Consider the following 19,795-nt stretch of genomic DNA (forward strand, 5'->3'; position numbering starts at 1 on the left):
TTATTTACTTACTCCGACTTTTCAATCCACTGCAATCTGCCCTCAATGCTCACCTAATGCCTACCCTCCCTCTGAGACAGGTCTCGTATCAGAGTCACAATAACCTGGGTATAGGTGGATCATCTTTTTCTTATGAAATTCTGTCCTGTAAATCTTCTCTAATGCATCACTTTTCTTCATCATCTTTGCCATTATTTTAGTCTATCTAATCTAGTTATCTTTTACTTGGATTAATTTAGGTCTCCTAGTTTCTTGAAACCTAGTTTTGGCCCTTTCCAATCTATTCTCCTCACTGATCTGTCTAAAAGGAAAATCTTATCGTGACATTCTACTGCTGCTGCTTAAAATTCTTCAATGACTCAAAGAATAATGTCTAAGCTTCTTAACAAAATACAGTAAGAAGTGTGGCCCATGAGTAAATATGCTCTTCCCAAACATATAATTTTAGTTGGTGTTTTGTTTTTTGTTTTTTTTTTGGGGGGGGGGCTTCATTCTTCAATATGAACAAATGACCAAGGATGACAAAACTTTTGAAGGAAAGCTTCCAACATTATAGACCAAAATAGAGAGAAAATAGGAACACTAAACAAAGATGGAAACCCTGGTGGCGTAGTGGTTAAAAGTTCAGCTGTTAACCAAAAGGTCTGCAGTTCCAAAGATTAAAAAAACAAGAAAGGGCTCCTGAAAATCAAAATCATGAGAGCCACAACAAAATACACAATAGAAAGATCAAAAGATAAGGACAGCCAAACCAAAACCCACTGCCATCAAGCAGATTCTGACTCACAGTGACCCTACAGGACAGAGAAGAACTGCCCCATAAGTTTCGAAGGTTGTAAACCCTTACAGAACCAGACTGTCCCATCTTTCTCCCAAGGAGCAGCTGGTGGGTTCAAACCACCTACCTTTCGGTTAGCAGCCGAGCACTTTAACAACTGTGCCACCAGGGCTCCTTCAAGAGTAGCCAAGAGGTTCACATCTAACTTTTAGAGTACTAGAACATGGAGGTCAGAAGATACAAGAAAAATTTCCAGAACCAAAAGATAGTCATTTTCCGACTGAAAGAGCTCATGTATAATGAATTAAAAACGACCCATTATCAAGGCATATCATAAAATTTCAGAATGCCAGGGATAAACAGGTCATCCCAAAAGCTTCCAGACAGGAAAAAACAGATCTCGTACAGAAAATGAAAATCAGAAGGGAATGAGACTTTTTAACAGCAACTATGCAAACTAGAAAACACATGTCTTCAAAATTCTGTAGGAAATAATTATAAATCTAACATTTTATTCCCAAACTATCAACTAAAAATGAGGGACAATAAAGGCATTCTCCTCCCACAGGGTGGAAGAAAATATGAGATACAGGAAATAAGGCGTTGAAAGCAATAAAAATATAACGAACTCCTAGGATGACAGCTATGCAGTATGACCAGAGCATAACTACTCTAGATTGGAGCATAAGGGAAATTTTAATGAAGTTATCTGATATATTTAAACATTTAAAAATAATGATAATTTTCCCCTGATGGAACACTTAAGTAAAAAACCAACAAAAGCTACATATAAAACTTAAAAAAAAAAAAAAGGAAATTAACTCTAGAAAAAAATATATACAAGAAAGTAAAAAGCACCATAGGATACAACTTAACTTTGCACTAAACAACAGTAACATAGTTGTAAAAATGTAATCATTACTTTTTTGCCAAAAATTATGACATTATTAGGAAAATTAGAGTGGTATATAAGACAGCTAAATATTCATCTATTTTAATAGAGAGAAAACTGTGTCTCAAACTGATGTATCAAAAGACAGCAGTATGTGGACAGAGCTGGAAAAGGATGTAGAACAAAATTCTAACTCACAAAAAAAGACCAGATTTACTGGCCTGACAGACTGGAGAGACCCCGAGAGTATGACCCCCAGACACCCTTTTAGCTCAGTGGTGAAGTCACTCCTGAAGTTCACCGTTCAGCCGGGGACTGGACAGCCTCATAAAACAAAACGGAACTCATGAGGCACAGCCGTCCAGGGACAAGGACTTAAAAGGCAGGAGGGGACAACAACGCTAGTAATAGAGAACTCAAGGTTGAGAAGGGACAGTGTTGACATGTCGTGGGGTTGTTAACCATTGTCATAGGGCAATATGTGTACTAACTGTTTAATGAGAAACTATGTGTTCTGCAGATCTTCCTCTAAGGCACAAAAAAAAAAAAAAAATATTATCTATGTGAGATCAAACTGACAACAGCATTCAAAAGGTTTGATGGGAAGCCTAGGGGGCAGTGACTTGAAGACAATAATGATGGAATAATTTGGAAAAGGATAGTGAGAATAGCAGCACAACGGGAAGAATGTAATCGATGTCACTGAATTGTACATGTAGAAATTTTTGAAATGGTGTAACTTTGACTATGTACATTTTCACCAAAAAAAAAAGGTCCTCCAAGGTCGAGAAAGGAGAGTGTCAACATGTCGTGGGGTTGTTAACCAATGTCATAAAACAGTATGCGTACTGACTGTTTAGTTCTGTAAACCTTCATCTAAAAGTACAATAAAAAAATTTAAAAGAAAAAAAAAGACGGCAGTATGAACTTATTTAGAAATGTTGTTGTTGTTAGGTGCCTTCAAGTTTCTACAAAAGAATGAAACACTGCCCGGTCCTGTGCCATCCTCATCATCGTTGCTATGTTTGAACCATTTCAGCCACTGTGTCAATCCATCTCGTCCAAGGTCTTCCTCTTTTTCACTGACCCTCTACTTCACCAAGCATGATGTTCTTCTCCAGGGACTGGCCCCTCCTGGTAACATGTCCAAAGTATGTGAGACAAAGTCTCACCATCCTTGCTTCCAAGGAGCACTCTGGTTGTATTTCTTCCAAGACAGACTTGTTCATTCTTCCAGCTGTCCAAGGTATATTCAATATTCTTCGCCAACATCCTAATTCAAAAGTATCGATTCTTCTTCGGTCTTCCTTATTCACGGTCCAGCTTTCACATGCATATAAGGTGACTGAGAATATCATGGCTTGGGTCAGGTGCATCTTAGTCTTCAAAGTGATGCCTTTTTAACACTTTAAAGAGGTCTTTTGCAGCAGATTTGCCCAATTCAAGAAGTCGTTTGATTTCCTGACTGCTGCTTCCATGGATGTTGATTGTGGCTCCAAGTAAAATGAAATCACTGACGCTTCAATCTTTTCTCTGTTTATCATGACGTTGCTTATTGGTCCAGTTGTGAGGAATTTTGTTTTCTTTATGTATGAGGTGTAACCCATACTGAAGGCTGTGGTCTTTGATCTTCACCAGTAAGTGATTCAAGTTCTCTTCACTTTCAGCAAGAAAGGTTGTGTCATCTGCATAACGTAGGTTGCAAATGAGTCTTCTTCCAATCCTGATGCCCTGTTCTTCTTCATGTAGTTCAGCTTCTCGGATTATTTGCTCAGCATAAAGACTGAATTAAGTATGGGAAAGGATACAACCCTGACACACACCTTTCCCGACTTTAAACCACACAGTATCCCCCGTTCTGTTCGAACAACTGCCTCTTGATCTATGTACAGGTTCCTCATGAGCACAATTAAGTGTTCTGGAATTCCCATTCTTCACTATGTTATCTATAATTTGTTGTGATCCACATGGTTGAATGCCTTTGCATAGTCAATAAAACACAGGTAAACATCTTTCTGGTATTTTCTGCTTTCAGCCAAGATCCACCCAACATCAGCAATAGATATCCCTCATTCCACATACCTTTCTGAATTCTGCTTGAATTTCTGGCAGTTCCCTGTCGATACACTGCTGAAACTGCTTTTGAATGATCCTCAGCAAAATTTTACTTTTGTGTGCCATTAATGATATTGTTCAATTATTTCCACATTCTGTTGAATCACCTTTCTTTGGAATGGGCACCAAATATACAGATCTCTGCCAGTCCACTGGCAAGGCAGCTGTCTTCCAAATTTCTTGCCTCTGTTTGTTAAAACATCTCAGTTGGTATTCCATCAATTCCTAGAGGCTTGTTATTCTCCAATGCCTTCAGTGCAGCTTGGCCTTCTTCATATTATACTTCTTCATATTACAAATATGGAAGTAAATGCCAACAGACGTTAACTGAGAACTGTAGTGAGCTGAATGCTGGCCCCAAAAAAGATACGTCCATATCTTATCCCTGGAACGTGTGAATGTAACCTTATTTAAGTAAAAAGGTCTTTGCAGACATCATTAAGGATCTCGATATGAGATCATCCTGGATTATCTTGGCAGGCTCTAAATCCAATGAAAAGTGTCTTTATGAGGAGGAGAAAGCAATGTGAAGAAGGAGCAGAGACAGATGCAGCCACAACCCAAGAAAGCCCAAAGACCACCTGGAACCACCAAAAGCTGGAAGAGGCAAGAAACAGATCCTTCGGAGGGAGTACAGCCCTGCCAACACCTTAACTTTGGACTTCTGGCCTCCAGAAGTGTGACAGAACAGATTTCTGTCGTTTTAAACCAAGTTTGTGGTAATTTGTATGGCAGCCCAAGGAAACTGATTTAAAAAAAACTGAAAACAACTGCCTCCCAGAGAGAGGACTAAGTAAGGAGTGAGGAATGGTGGGCAAGAGATTTTTTTGTTTTTTTAATGGTTATAAATCTTTTAGTACAACTGAATTTTATAATTATTATATTTGTTATCTTAATAAAATCAATAATTATTTTTTAAATGAGTAAATTACATCATATTAGAATATTTTTCCAGAAGACACATGTTAACATCACACAAACTCACAGACTAAAATAATAAGCCTATACAGTCAGGGAACATGTTTCTTATGGTCACCAGGGTCTAGTACAGTACATGGTATATGTAAGCACCAAACAAATATGTGATGAATGAATAAAAGAATGGACAATTCACTGGTTGATATTGTTGATAATCCACACCAAATTGGTTTTTGTAAGTTCCCACAAGAAGAATCAGTAGAACCACTATGAAAATCTTTTTACTTTAGGTCTGGGCTTCATGATATTAATACAAAATTACCTCCTGTAATTAGTAACAATCTATGTATATATTTCATTAATAACTATAATGGCAGCTTCTTAAGGTTTTTTCATCCATAAATCATTATTGTTACTCAGTAAAATGAAATAAATGTTGTACTTTCTTTGACATAGTTATCTAAAACAGTAATTTTTTAACCTATCTCCTGCCAGCTCATGACTTTACTTTTAAATAACGAAACTAGGTTTAATTTTAAAATCCCACACAGAATACTTTCTGCCATGTTTACTATGCATATAACTTTCAATAATACATTAATGGCTTTCTTTCCTATAAAACTATTAATCTCTACAGCATATCCAACAAAAATGTTCAGTTCTGACATATAATTTTTTGGAATTCCTTGAGTTATTAAAGTGCTTTTGTTATCTAGACTCCAGATCACACCTGAGGGTTTACGTTAATGAGCAGGGGCTGGCCTCACATGAGCTGACCTCAGAGCAGGGAGGAGAGCCGAACCAATGGGCTTCCTGGTTGGTAGGGTATCCACTGAGATATGGAAGCTCCAGGCTGGGTACCCTCCCAGATCTCACCCTATATGTCTCTTTGTTTGTAGCCTTTTGTGCTATAATCTTAAGTACAGCACTTTTTGTAAGTTCTGTGAGTCATTCCAGCAAACTATTGAACCCAAAGTCGTAGTGGGAGCCAGCAGGTCAGAAGTGAGCGAGCCCAGGCTGGACTCCTGAGCTTCTGGCTGGCATCCTGAAGGGGGAAAGGGAAACTCCCGATTTGTAGCCAGCAGTTCAGAAGTGAAGGTGTTGTGTGGGCTCCCAAATTTGTGGCTGTCGTCTGCCTATTTGGGAGTCTGAAGGGCTGCCCCTTTCAAATGTGAGAGCTGATCCAGCTTTGGGTGGGCAGGGTCAGAGAAAGAAGTACAGTGTGGGAAGCTGGTGTCAGAACTGAACAAGAAGTAAAAAGTGATGATTTGTTATATCCTCATAGTTGAGGACAGAGTAGTGAAGTTCTGGGATTTCCACACGACACAATACTATATTAACAAAAAATTCATTTTGAAACACCATGCCCCCAAGAAACACAAGGACCGACTGGAAGAGAAACAGTCTAGAATTATTTTTACCACAGTAATAGTATCTACACAAACCTTCACAGTGCACAACGCAGAGATCTAAAAAGTATTCATACTCTGCTAAAAAGGTAAATAGCTTACGGGTAGTTGATTTTCACAAAAACATTTTTTAGTTTTAAAATAAGTATGTCATTTATTTCAAAATGACAGCTTTCAGAAGCAGCAAGTGACGTTTGGAATCTCTTTAAATATGCACTGGCCAGTAATCCTAACAACGAATTACACCATTTATTATCTGCACAAAGAACCAGGAAACCAAGAATGCAAAAAAGGATATGCAAACACAATTCAATAAAGTCTGAGTTTTAAAATCAACTTCTTTTTTGTGGAAGTTTTGTGAAAGAAATCTTTTTTCATTTTTAGTCGGCACAAAGTCTTTTAAAAAGAATATGTTACTCAGCATTCCTCTTACCTTTCTTGTTAATAGACTTTTACGCCTCATTCCGCAAGCCTCTAGTTGTAACCTTCCTCTCAAGGCTAATTCAATTAACATACAGCCACGTAATCCAGATGATATACAGTCATTCCAAAATGATGTGTAACCCTATTTAAAAAAGAAAACAAAAGAGCTAATTTACCTTGAATTCAGAGTCAAGAACAGAAATATTTTTAGCCAGATTTTTTTTTTGGTCTCTTTGGCCTTTTGTTTCCTTCCAGAATCATAATTTTAAATAAAATACTGAAAAAATACAATTTATATAAATTATTAATCTAAGATTTTCACTGGCTCATTGTCTTCTCACATACAGATAAATAAACTTGGAGGTCAGACACTTAGAAATATACCCGCATTCATTCTTTATTAAGCTATATGTTTATAAGGCTCTTCCAGGTTGCAAGGACCAGGGAACACTCAGTTAACCACAGGCTACAGTGGTTTATTATTAGAAGTCAGAAAAAACAATCTCCTCCCATTTGGCCTCGTAGAGAATTAGCCCATCACTCATTCATCGCTGTTTAAGATACAAACACAAGGTTAATTCTGGAGGCATATATTAGAAACAAAGGTATTGAAAATATGTAAGGAGCACTAGCAAGACATATATTAGAAAACAAAAACCCTCACAACTGGACCAATAAGCAACATCATGATAAACGGAGAAAAGACTGAAGTTGTCAAGGATTTCATTTTACTTGGATCCACAATCAATGCCCATGGAAGCAGCAGTCAAGAAATCAAATGACATACTTTATTGGGTAAATCTGCAGCAAAAGCCCTCTATAAAGTGTTGCAAAGCAAAGATGTCACTTTTAGGACTAAGTAGCACCTGACCCAAACCCTGTTATTTTCAATCACCTCATATGCATGTGGAAGCTGGACAACGAAAAAAGAACCCAGAAAAAGAGTTGGCATAGAATACTGAATATACCATGGACTGCCAGAAGAACGAACAAATCAGTCCTGAAGGAAGAATAGCTAAAATGCTCCTTAGAAGCGAGGATGGGCAAGACTTCATCCAGCTTACTTTGGAAAACTCATCAGGAAAGTCCAATTGCTGCAGAAGGACATCATGCTTGGTAAAGTAGAGGGTCAGCAAAAAAGAGGGAGACCCTCAATGAGACAGACTGACAGAGCAGCTGCAACAATGGACTCAAACATAGTAAGGATTGTGAGAATGGTACAGGACCACGTAGTGTTACATTCTGTTAGACACACAGCTGCTATGGGCTGAAAATGACTCCACAGCACCTGACAACAATGGGAAAGATCCATGGCTTGTGTATCCATGACAATGAAAGTCCCCAGAAAGCCTAGGAAGGGATTCCACATGAAATTAAAGACACAGATGTCTGGCTTTGGCTGCTTTTGACATATTGATGGAGTTCCTAGGTGAACCTTTACAAACTACGAACAATACAGTACATCTCATGAAGCAGTAACAAAGGTGGACAGGACTATGCCCTATCTCTGCAGCCTGGAAGGTTCAGCAGAACAGTACTTGGAAGCTTATATATGCTAACAGAGGACTAAATATGCCCCAGCGTGAACTGTTTCCTGAGTAACGGAACACCCAGAGATGTCAGCAATCTCTAACCCCTAAAGCAATCAAACCCCTAAAGATGTTTGAAGTCTTTAATAACAAACTTTAAGAATCTACATTTAGTGAATGGCTTTTGATCCCTACCACTAAAAGACACACGCTTGTATAGAACTGAATTCATGTGGTAAAGTAGATAAATGGGCACAGACAACTCTGTACCAAAGATTCTGAGAACTTACCACCAATCTTCCAAAGATAAATGCAGGAAGCCATCAAAAGTATACCAAAGAGAATAGTCTGGTATGTTGATGGCGTCCTGCTAAAATCCACATCAGAGGAACATGATCAGAAATTAGTCAGGTGTATGGGTGGGGGAAAGGAGCCCTGGTTGCACGATGGTTAAGCGCTCAACTGCTAACTCAAAGGTCTGCTGTTCAAAACCAACAGTGGCTCTATTGGAGAAAAGACATGGCGATCTGCTCTCATAAAGATTACAGCCTAGGAAACCTGATGGGGCAGTTCTACCCTGTCCTATATAATCATGGAGTTAGAAATCACACAAGGGCACACAGCAGCAACAACTGGTGGGGGCAGGGAGGGCAGAGGAGGCATTAAAAGGACAGGGTTGAATAAAGATGGGTGAAAAAAAAAAAGGTATAACTGGGTATAAGATAGCAATGCCATACTTGGAAATTAAATATCTTAGAGGGAAAGCAGTAGGTTGGGACAGAGCCAAGTAAATTTGGTCATGACCTAGGCCAACAAGGTTCTGCAACGAATCTAAGCAACAATACAGTGAGACAGGCCACCAGCTGAGAGAGGAACTATTAAGAGAGACAGAAGCTGGAGCACCAGCTTTGGCCTTGCTAAGTATTGAAGAGCCCTTTAATCTTTTAATCTCTATCTAGTACTACCTTAATACTGGAATTCATCAATTCCAAACAATTTTTAAAGTTTAATATCTCTGAATATCAAGCAGAGCAAGCCAGCTACATTTTTAAAAAGGCTGCTGAAATATATGAACAACACTAGTAAGTACATGGCAATATCAAGCAGCTTATGACTTAGTTTAAAAGGTGCAACCAGCTATACTTCCAACCATATAGCAAATGAGAATCAATGATGATGATTACAACCAATTCCAAATACATATTCAGTGGCACTACACAGCTCTTGCGCTTGAAAGCCAATAAAACAATCACTTCAGATCCCCAAGTGGGTCTGAAATTCTGCCACCAGCAATGGGGAAAACATCTTCATGCCATAGGATAGTCCAAAGATAGGGACTAGTGCTCAAAATTCAGAATCACACTAAGAAGTAGAACCTAACCAATCAACTTGCTGATGAAGATGCAACAGCTACACTAAGAATACTAGTGGCCATAGGACCTTGAGGATGCCACCTACTCATTATACAAGAAACAGCTAGATTCTGGTGGAGTTAGAAGGCCACAGAGGACCACTTTGGGCCCTATGAGATCAAGACTGTGTTAAGAAATTAGTTGCTATGTTCTAAAATACAAAGAGAGAGCAGAGACACCCCAAGTAGAGTTGGGTCATATACCATCACACAAGAGCCAGAGAAACATAACTTCATTAGGTTCATGGGTCTAAAACAGAAAGGAATATATGTTAGACAGACATGACAAGAGAACACTATTAAGACAGTAAAATGGTTATACTGGTGAGCTGGAATACTAAGAAAACCTTAAAAAGGCACATTCAAAGCTTACACCATGTGCAGTTCATAGGCATCCAATAAAACTAGGAAGAACAGAACACAAGAGACAGGAAATCAGAGAGGCCTGGAAAGGAATCCAAAGCAACTCCACTTGCCTTTTGCTAACTATCCATTTTAATGATGATAGATACTAGTAATTACCAAATACAAAGAGACTCTCTTAACAGAGCACCAGCTAAGTTCACTAGAGTCCTGCTTCAATCAATCTTTTGTTGTGGGAAGCTCCCCCATGATCAGAGACTCAGACAGTAGGTCAATAGTACAGACCTTATGCGAAGGTCATGTCATCTAAACTGGGATAAAGTACTTTTTATATACTATGCCAACCAAAGGCAAGGAGTTAAGCAGAAATGAATGGTATGATAACAAGCGAGATAATGATGCAGGGGACGTGCTCTGCAGACACAATCTATCCTTTAGTGGGAGGTTCCAAGGTCTAAATTCAGAGGACAGGGACTATAGGAAACCCAATATTATTGCACATCTAAGCCAAAATCTCCAATCTAGCTTTGTCTCAGTGACAAGACTAACATTTGGATCTCCATTTGCCTGGATTCCTTTTTTTCTTTCAAGTGACTCAACTTCAGTGAAGAAAAGGGTACTATTTACAGGGTCTCCTAAAGCTGCAAACATTAAGAAGAGCTCTCATCATTCGAGTTAAAAGCCGCTGGTCTGCTTCAGATGTGCTCTACCAGAAGCTTTCTGTCGTTTAAGAAGGAACTCAAAATGCTGGCCACCCACAATGAGATATAATAAAAATATACTATATAAATATCACAAGAGGAATACAACAAGAAGCGTTTTAAAATTTTTCTTCATGTTGTATAAAAACATCTACAACATAGGAAAATCTATTTTATAGACCTTAAGCTGGGAAATAAGGATAAACATACATATTGATCATCACATTATCATAGAAAAAGAATGGAAATAATCTAAAAGTCATCAAAACAGAAATAGTCAAAGAAATTCAGCATCTCCCAAACTTATCTGACCTTGGAACACTTACTTACAGGACACCTTTAACAACCTGGGGCCCTGGCAACGCAGTGGTTAAGAGCTCAGCTGCTAATCAAAAGGTTGGCAGTTTGAATACACCAGCCACTCCTTGAAAACCCTATGGGGCAGTTCTATCCTCTCCTATAGGGTCACTATGAGTCGGAATCGACTCAACGGCAACAGGTTTGGTTTAGTTGTTGTTGTTTTTAACAACCAACAGAATATTATAATTCCGTGGAAGTCAGTTTTAAAAACCCTGGTGCAGAAGTTTATTTCAAAACAGGAGAAACATATTATCAAACCATCTGTGTGTGTTATGTTACGTATGTATATATAAAATCGTTCTCTTTTTAAAGTAAATTAGCAGGAACATGTTACCAGTAGTAACGTTTGGTAATTATGGAGGTTTTTCTTTTCTTTACACTTTTCTTAGGCATTAGAGACAGAAAACTGAAGGGAAGGAGATCAGTAAGAAAAGACTACAGTTGTTCAGGCTAATATGGTTATAATTAAGATAGGGGCAGCAATATGATAAAGAAAGGCAAAATACTACCAAAAAAAAAAAAAATCCACTGCCAGTGAGCTGATTCCAACTCACAGCAACCCTGTAGGACAGAGCAGAACTGCCCCATGGGGTTTCCAAGGCTGCAGATCTTTACAGAAGCCGACTGCTACATCTTCTCCCACAGACTGGCTGGTAGGTTTGAGCTGCTGGATCTTTCGGTGAATAGCCGAGCACTTAACCACTGCACTACCAGAGCTCCTTAGAAGCATTAAAAAGTTTCAATAAAAAATAGCTAAGGACCAAAAAATAAACCAGAATTGGAAGGTAGTACAGAACAGTCAACAAAAGCCCAGGCTTTGAACCTGTAACACCAGGCAATGCAAATCAACCCATGCTCTGCCACTTACTATGTAATTAATTTTCTGAGTCTCAGTTTCTTCACATAAAATGGTGATAACACATATACCCACTCCTCACTTACCAACATGGTTATGTTCCAAAAACCAGGTCATTATGTCAAAATCGGCATTAAGCGAAAATGCAGGGTTTTTTTTTTTTTTTCTTCTGTTTTCAGACCATCTGTTTGTCTGATTTTTATTTAGAAAATATGATGACAGAAATAATAACAGCTAAGACTTACTGATGTGCTAATCACTGTGACAAGTCCAGTTATGGATTATTCCTCTGCGGAGAAGAAGGTGTGGAGGAGACAAAGCTGGATAAAGATGGGCTGTATGACTAGGGGGCCCACGGCTTAACCACTTCACATTTCTCCTGTGCTGGGTCAGAGCTTCCCCTGAGGAGCTGCCTCCCGAGCTCCATTCCCATCCCTGCAAGCCCTGGTTCACGATTTGAGAGCCTGCTCTTTCCTCCCGGCCAGGTGAGTCACCAAGTCTTGGGGCTTCCTGCTTTCTGTGAGGGTGGTGCTAGGAGCCTGGCGGAACACCCAGCCCCACCCAGGTGGAGGCTTCAGACCCAGTTCAGCTCACTTTGGGATGTCATTAAACTCACATGTATTTCTTCTAAACACCCTCTCCGATGTCTCTTTCCTTCCTCCCTTCCCATCCCACAGCAATTTTGAGCTGCAGGAACTCAGGCCACACAGGAGCTGGGAATCCAGAACAAGTACCCACTGGCTCTGTGCTGCCTGAGCATCCAACGGAGGCTGTGGTCACTGAGGAGGCCAGCCCCACGAGGCAGCTGGACGAGGCAGGAGGGAGCAGAGGTCACCAGGCAGCAAGGCCCAGCTTCCAGGAGACCCTCCTCGAGGGCGAGGATGCTCCCGCAGCCATTGCTGCCATGCCTACTGCCTCGTTAATGCACAAAATAGTCGGATAGTAGATTTTTACAATTGTCGTAATGCAAAATGTTGGATAACAAGATAGTAAGTGAGGAGGAGGTGCGTCTCTCATGGTTATGAGGATTAAATCATGTTTATAAAGTACAACTCCTGGCAAACAATAGTTGCTCAATAACGGCCAATAAGTACAATTAGAATAGAGAACTGCAAACTCAAATACTTAGAAGGTACAAGCAGAGACCATGATTGAGTAAAGAGACCCAGGTACAGACTGTGGCAAACTGAAGAACATACGCCTCATCAATGGGGGAAGGGCAGCTTAGCTCTAATCAACTGTTGCCACATGGAAAATGCCAGACTAGTGTTGCCGCATCTTGTAATTTTTCAAAAAGGCTAAACATGACAAATTTTATATAAAATTTCTTGCTTTTTAAATAGTTACAACTACTCTAAGTTTTTAAGACCACACAGGCAAAACGAAGTATGTCTACAAACCAGTCTGCAACCTCTGAACTTTTACAAAAAGTGAATGACTCTTTTCCATTAAGTAAATTTTCAATTACTAATAGTCAACATATGTATAAGGTACACAGAATAGTTGGGCAAGTTTGAGGAGATTTATGTTTCTGCAAATAAATAACCTCTAAGAAGGTAAAAGAGCCCTGGTGGCGCAGTGGTTGAGACTCTGGCTGTTAACCAAAAGGTCGGCAGCTCGAATCCACGAATCACTCCTTGAAAACCCTATGCGGCAGTTCTACTCTGTCCAACAGGGTTGTTATGAGTCAGAATCAACTCAACAGGACAAGAGTTTGGTTTCTTTTTCTTGAAGACAGTAAAGCCAAAAGAAATGTGTATTATTAAAATATTGAATCAGCAGAATCTGATAAAAAGTCTTTTCTCTTTAATTCAAATACAAAAAGTAAAACAGACTCATCAAAGACCAAGAAATATTACGCATGGCTAAAAAATCCACATTTGCATGCACTTAACCTTTAATTGCTATTAGAGAAACTAGTAAGTGTGATTATGACAAAAAGGGCAGCTACTTACTAAGAACCAAAAGCAGTTCAGTCAATACATCTAACCACTTATCAGAGAGCAAATTAGAAAATGCCATTAATCAAGCATCACTTAAAATGTAAGCAGCACATTCCAATTAGTCTCATTTAATTAGAAGCAAATGACATTCTGACACCCCGAACCTTACAAAGACAGAAAACATATACACTTTAAAACACACATTAAAAAGGATTTATACATCACACAAATCCAAACTGAGGAACAGTCTACCTAATTAGTGGCCTGTACTCTTTCAAATCTGACAATTTATATACATATAAAACTTACCAGAGAATGATAATTAAATCACCTGTAGTTTTCATTTATTAAATATATGCTTTAATAAAAGAAACACAATGGCCTAAAAAAGAGTATAAAATTGCCCTATATATATACGTGTGTGTGTGCACGAGTACATATATGTGTGTGTGTGTGTGTGTGTGCACGAGTACGTGTGTGCGCGCGCGTGTGTGTGTGCACGAGTACATATATATGTACGAATGGGAAAAGTCTTTTTAAATGAAACAAAACCCAGAAGGCACAAACTGATATATGTGGCCATATAAAAATAAATTTCTCCAAGGCAAAAATATAGCATGAACAAAATAAAAATAATAAAATCAAACCCATTGCTGTTTGTCAATTCCAACTCATAGCGACCCGTCAGAACAGGACAGCACTGCTGCACAGGATTCCAAGGCTGCAATCTTTATGGAAATAGATGACCACATCTTTCTGCTATGGAGCGACTGGTAAGTTCAAATTGCCCTTTCAGTTAGCAGCCAAGTGCTTAGCCATTGCACAACCAGGGTTCCTGCAATAAGCAATAATCTGGGAGAAAATATTTGCAACTCATCTAATAACAAAAGGCTGCCTAGCACTAATCTGTACTAAATGTAAGAAAATGAGGACACAGATAAGAGTGGATTTGTTTTAATTCCATAAACTTTTACTGAGCATCTACCTACTCATATACCTGGTTCAAAACAAGGCCTCAAAACAGGTAAGACAAAACCATAGCCTCTTCCTTTAAGAAATTCACATTGAAAATATACAGAGACAACTATTTATAATCAAATGGAATAATAAACACTGTAAGAACTCTAAGGAAGACGTAACTGAATTCCTCGGGGGAGGGGTTTGATAAAGGATGTTCTGAAGGCTTTTCAAACATTTTACAAAGTAACTTATGGATTGGCCCTTCAAGAATGAGAAACTCGGGGGGACCTCATACCATCAAGAAAGCAGTTCTGGGAGCAGAGCGTGTCCTTTGGACCAGGGTCGCTGTACAGAGAAGCTCCTAGTCCAGGGGAACACCGACGAGAAGAAGGCCGATAGAAACAGCCTTCCCCTGGAGCTGATGCCCTGAATTTGGACTTTTAGCCTACTTTGACTGTGAGGAAATAAACTTCTCTTCGTTAAAACCATCCACTTGTGGTGTTTCTGTTATAGCAGCACTAGATGACTAAGACAAAATTTGGTACTGGGAGAGTGGGGTGCTGCTCTAACAGATACCTAAAATGTGGAAGCGGTTTTAAAACTGTGAAAGGATAGACGTGCGGCAGTGACAGAGAACCAGCAACAGCAAAGACCCTACAGCAGCAGAGAAGCAGTGGCAGCAGAGAACCAACATCAGCAGAACCAGGAGACCAGCGCGAGACGGCGCTGGAGCTGACCCACAGAGCGAGAGAGCTGAGTGCCTGTGCGCAGGAGGCTTCATGGCGGAGTGGGGTGCCTCCAGGCACTTATCGGTGGAGCTAGGCTTGCCAACCGATGGAGCAAGGGAGCTGAATGCCTGTGTGCAGGAGGCTTCCTGGCGGAGTGGGGTTCCTCCGGGCACTTACCGGTGGAGCTACTGAGCTTTGGAACACCTGCCCCAGCAGGGCAGATGCCAGCGTGAGGCCCGAGGGCCAAGAGGCCACAGGAAACAGAAGCAGAAGCTGAAGAGACAAGAGACACAAGAAGCGGAGCTGCCTCAGTCTCAAAAGCACCTGGGATCTTAAAAGTTTGCAAGCAGTCATCCAAATCACAAAAATTGGTCTCCATTCACCTGGAGCAACAGAGGAAAAGAAGACTCAGGAGGAGGAGGAAGAAATGGAATGTGTGGCTAATTGCCTCCATGAACAACTGCCGCCTTTGCCACAAGACAAGAAGAACTGGATGGTGCCCAGCTACCATTACAGAACATTCAGAATAAACATTCTATTGGATTATTAGAATTACACCCAGAATGCTCCTTAGAAGCTAGGATGGCAAGACTTCGTCTCACAATACTTTGGTCATGTTATCAGGAGGAACCAGTCCCTGGAGACGGACATCATACTAGGCAAGGTAGAGAGTTGGCAAAAAAGAGGAAGATGCTCGGTGAGATGGACTGACACAGTGACTGCAACAACAGGCTAAAACACAGTAACGACTACGAGGATGGCGCAGGACTGGGCAGTGTTTCATTCTGTTGTACATAGGATTGCTATGAGTTGGAACTGACTTGAAGGCACCTGACAAAAACAACAACTAACCTAAAGGTTGGTGGTTTAAACCCACACAACGGCACCAAGGAAGAAATCTCTGGCCATCTGTTTCCATAACTATTACATCCAAGAAAACTCTATAAAGCTCAGTTCTACTTTGTAAGACATAGATAGGGCTGCCATGAGTTGTAACCGACTCAATGACAATAAGTTGTTTTTTTTTTTTTGTTTTTTTTTAAAGAAACAAAGGAATCCCTAGGGGGCATAAATGGTTAAGCGTTCAACCATTAACAGAAAGGCTGGAGGTTCAAACCCACCCACAGGTGCCTTGGAAAAGAGACCTGGTAATCTGCTTACAAAAAGTTACAGCCTTGAAAACCCTATGTGGAGCAGTTCTACTCTGCATACATGGGGTTGCCATGAGTCAGACTGTTTGTTTCTTTTTTCTTTTTTTTACTATTAAAGAATGCTTAAATCAACTGAACAATGAAGACTAGACTAGGGAGAATTCAAATAAAATTTAAACTATTGACATTCATCTCGGAATTAATTTTGGGACAGAAACTATACCATGTATTAGAGTTGGAATTGTTTACAGTTAAAATGACAGTCAAGGAACTGGTCCATAAATTTAAGAAACGATGTCAGAGTCTTACAAACTTTGGAATTTCAGTTTTGATCAGTGTCCAAAATGCAATGTTTTATAAATAAACAATCCTTAGTAGCTTTGGCTTATAAATGTAAAAAAAAAAAAAAAAAAAAAAGAATGAGAAACTCATAAAAGCAAAGACCCACCACTGTGATGACTTGCATGTTGCTGTGATGCTGGAAACTATTCCACCTGTATTACAAATACCAGTAGGGTCACCCATGGTGGACAGCTTTCAGTGGAGCTTCCAGACTAAGACAGACTAGGCAGAAAGACCTGGAGATCTACTTCTAAAAGAAATGGCTAATGAAAACCTTCTGAACAGCAGTGGAACACTGTCTGATATAAAGCCGGAAGAGGAGCCCCTAAGGTTGGAAGGCATTCAAACTACAACTGGGGAAGAGCTGCTTCCTCAAAGTAGAAACGACCAAAATAACGTGAATAAAGTAAAGCTTTCGGGACCTTCATTTGCTGATGTGGCACGACTCAAAATGAGAAGAAACAGCTGCAAACATCCACTGATAATCAGAACATAGAACGTACAAAGCATAAATCTAGGAAAATTGGAATTCATCAAAAATTAAATGGAAAGCTTGAAGATCGATATCCTAGGCATTAGTGAGCTGAAATGTACTAGTATTGGCCATATGGAATCAGACTATCATATGGTCTACTATGCCAGGACTGACAAACTGAAGAACAGTGTTGCATTCACTGTCAAAAACAACATTTCAAGATCCATCCTGAAGTACAATGCTGTCAGTGATAGGACAATATCTATATACCTAAAAGGAAGACCAGTTAATGTGACTATTATTCAAATTTACATACCAACCACTAGTGTGAAAGATGAAGAAATTAAAGATTTTTATCAACTTCTGCAGTCTGAAATTGATCAAACATGCAATCAAGATGCACTGATAATTACTGGTGATTAGAATGCAAAAGTTGGAAACAAAGAAGGAGGAGCAGTAGTTGGAAAATATGGTCTTAGTGATAGAAACCAAAGTGGAGATTGCATAACAGAATTTTATACACCAATGACCTATAAATAGCAAATACCTTTTTTCAACAACATAAATGGCGACTATACATATGGACATCACCAGATGCAAGGAACAGGAATCAAATCAACTACAAGTCTGTAGTGAGACGATGAAGAAGGTTAATTAGAAAAAGTCCACAAAAGCCAAAGTACAACCTTGAGTATATCTCACCTGATTTTAGAGATCACCTCAAGAACACATCTGATGCATTGAACGCTAATAACCTAAGACCAGAGGAGCTGTGGGATGACAACAATGACATCATACGTGAAGAAAGCATGAAGTCATTTAGAAAGTTGGGAAAGAAAGAAAAGACCAAAACGGATGTCAGAAAAGACTCTGAAACTTGTTCTTGAACATAGAGTAGCTAAAGCAAATGGAAAAAATGATAAAAAGCTGAACAGAAGATTTCAAAGGGCGGCTCTAGAAAACAAAGTATAATAAAATGTGCAAAGACCTGGAGTCAGAAAACCAAAAGGGAAAAAGAACATGCTCGGCATTTCTCAAGCTGAAAAAACTGAACAAAAAAAGTCAAGCCTCAAGTTGCAATACTGAAGGATTCAATGGGCAAAATATTGAACGACACATGAAGCATCAACAGAAGATGAAGGGAATACACAGTCACTATACCAAAAACAACTGCTCGACGTTCAACCAATTCAGAAGGTAGGATATGATCAAGAACCGATGGTACTGTAAGGAAGAAGTCCAAGATGCGCTGAAGACACTGGTGAAAAACAAGGCTCCAGGAGTTGACAGAATACCAATTGAGATGTTTCAACAAACAGATGCTGTGCTGAAGTGCTCACTTGTCTATGCCAAGAAATTCAGAAGACAGCTACCCAGCCAGCGGACTGGAAGACATCCATATTTGTCCCCATTCCAAAGAAAGGTGATTCAACAGAATGGGGAAATAATCAAACATATCATTAATATCACACACACAAGTAAAATTTTCCTGAAGATAATTCAAAAACAGCTGCAGTAGTACATCCACAGGGAAGTGCCAGAAATTTAAGCAGGATTCAGAAGAGAACGTGGAATGAGGGATATCATTGCTGATGTCAGGTGGATCTTGGCTGAAAGCAAAGAATACCAGAAATATGTTTACCTGTGTTTTACTGACTGTACAAAAGCATTTGACTGTGGGGATCTTAATAAATTATGGATAACACTGCAAAGAACAGGAATCCCAGAACACTTAATTGTGCTCATGAGGAACCTGTACATAGACCAAGAGGCAGTTGTTCGAAAAGAACAAGGGGATACTGCGGGGTTTACAGTCAGGAAAGATATGCATCACCATACTTATTGAATCTGTATGCCGAGCAAATAATCTGAGAACACGGACTATAAGGAGAACCATCAGGATTGGAGGAAGACTCATTAAGAACCTGTGATATACAGATGACGTAACCTTTCTTGCTGAAAAAGGACTTGAAGCACTTACTGATGAATATCAAAGACTACAGCCTTCAGTATGGATTAGACCTCAACATGAAAACAAAAATCCTCACAACTGGATTAATAAGCAACATCATGATAAACACAAAAAAGACTAAAGTTGTCAATAATTTTCTTTTACTTGATCCATAATCAATGCCACTGACGCAGCAGTCAAGAAATCAAACGACACACTGCATTGGGCAAATCTGCTGCAAAAGACCTCTTTGAAATGTTAAAAAGCAAAGATGTCACTTTGAGGACTAAGGTGAACGTGACCCAAACTATGGTATTTTCATTTCCTCATATGCATGCAAATGCTGGATAAGGATTGATGCACTTCAATTATGATGTTAAGGAAGAATAATGAATATGCCATGCACTGCCAGAAGAACAAACAAATCTGTCTTGGAAGAAGTACAGCCAAAATGCTCCCTAGAAGCAAGGATGGCGAGACTTCGTCTCAC

At 39.5% G+C, this 19,795-nt stretch overlaps 1 protein-coding gene across 1 annotated transcript in view; it reads right to left on the minus strand.

Annotated features, from left to right (window-relative positions):
- GOLPH3 (golgi phosphoprotein 3) overlaps positions 1 to 19,795 on the minus strand; it is a 68,201-nt gene that overhangs the window by 10,415 nt on the left and 37,991 nt on the right. The window contains exon 2 of the mRNA XM_004385223.1: positions 6,546 to 6,677. Within this exon, the coding sequence (XP_004385280.1) occupies positions 6,546 to 6,677 (132 nt within the window). The remainder of the gene's footprint in view (positions 1 to 6,545; positions 6,678 to 19,795) is intronic.

The sequence above is a fragment of the Trichechus manatus genome, unplaced genomic scaffold (assembly GCF_000243295.1).
Source record: "Trichechus manatus latirostris isolate Lorelei unplaced genomic scaffold, TriManLat1.0 scaffold00135, whole genome shotgun sequence".
NCBI classification, from domain to species: domain Eukaryota; kingdom Metazoa; phylum Chordata; class Mammalia; order Sirenia; family Trichechidae; genus Trichechus; species Trichechus manatus.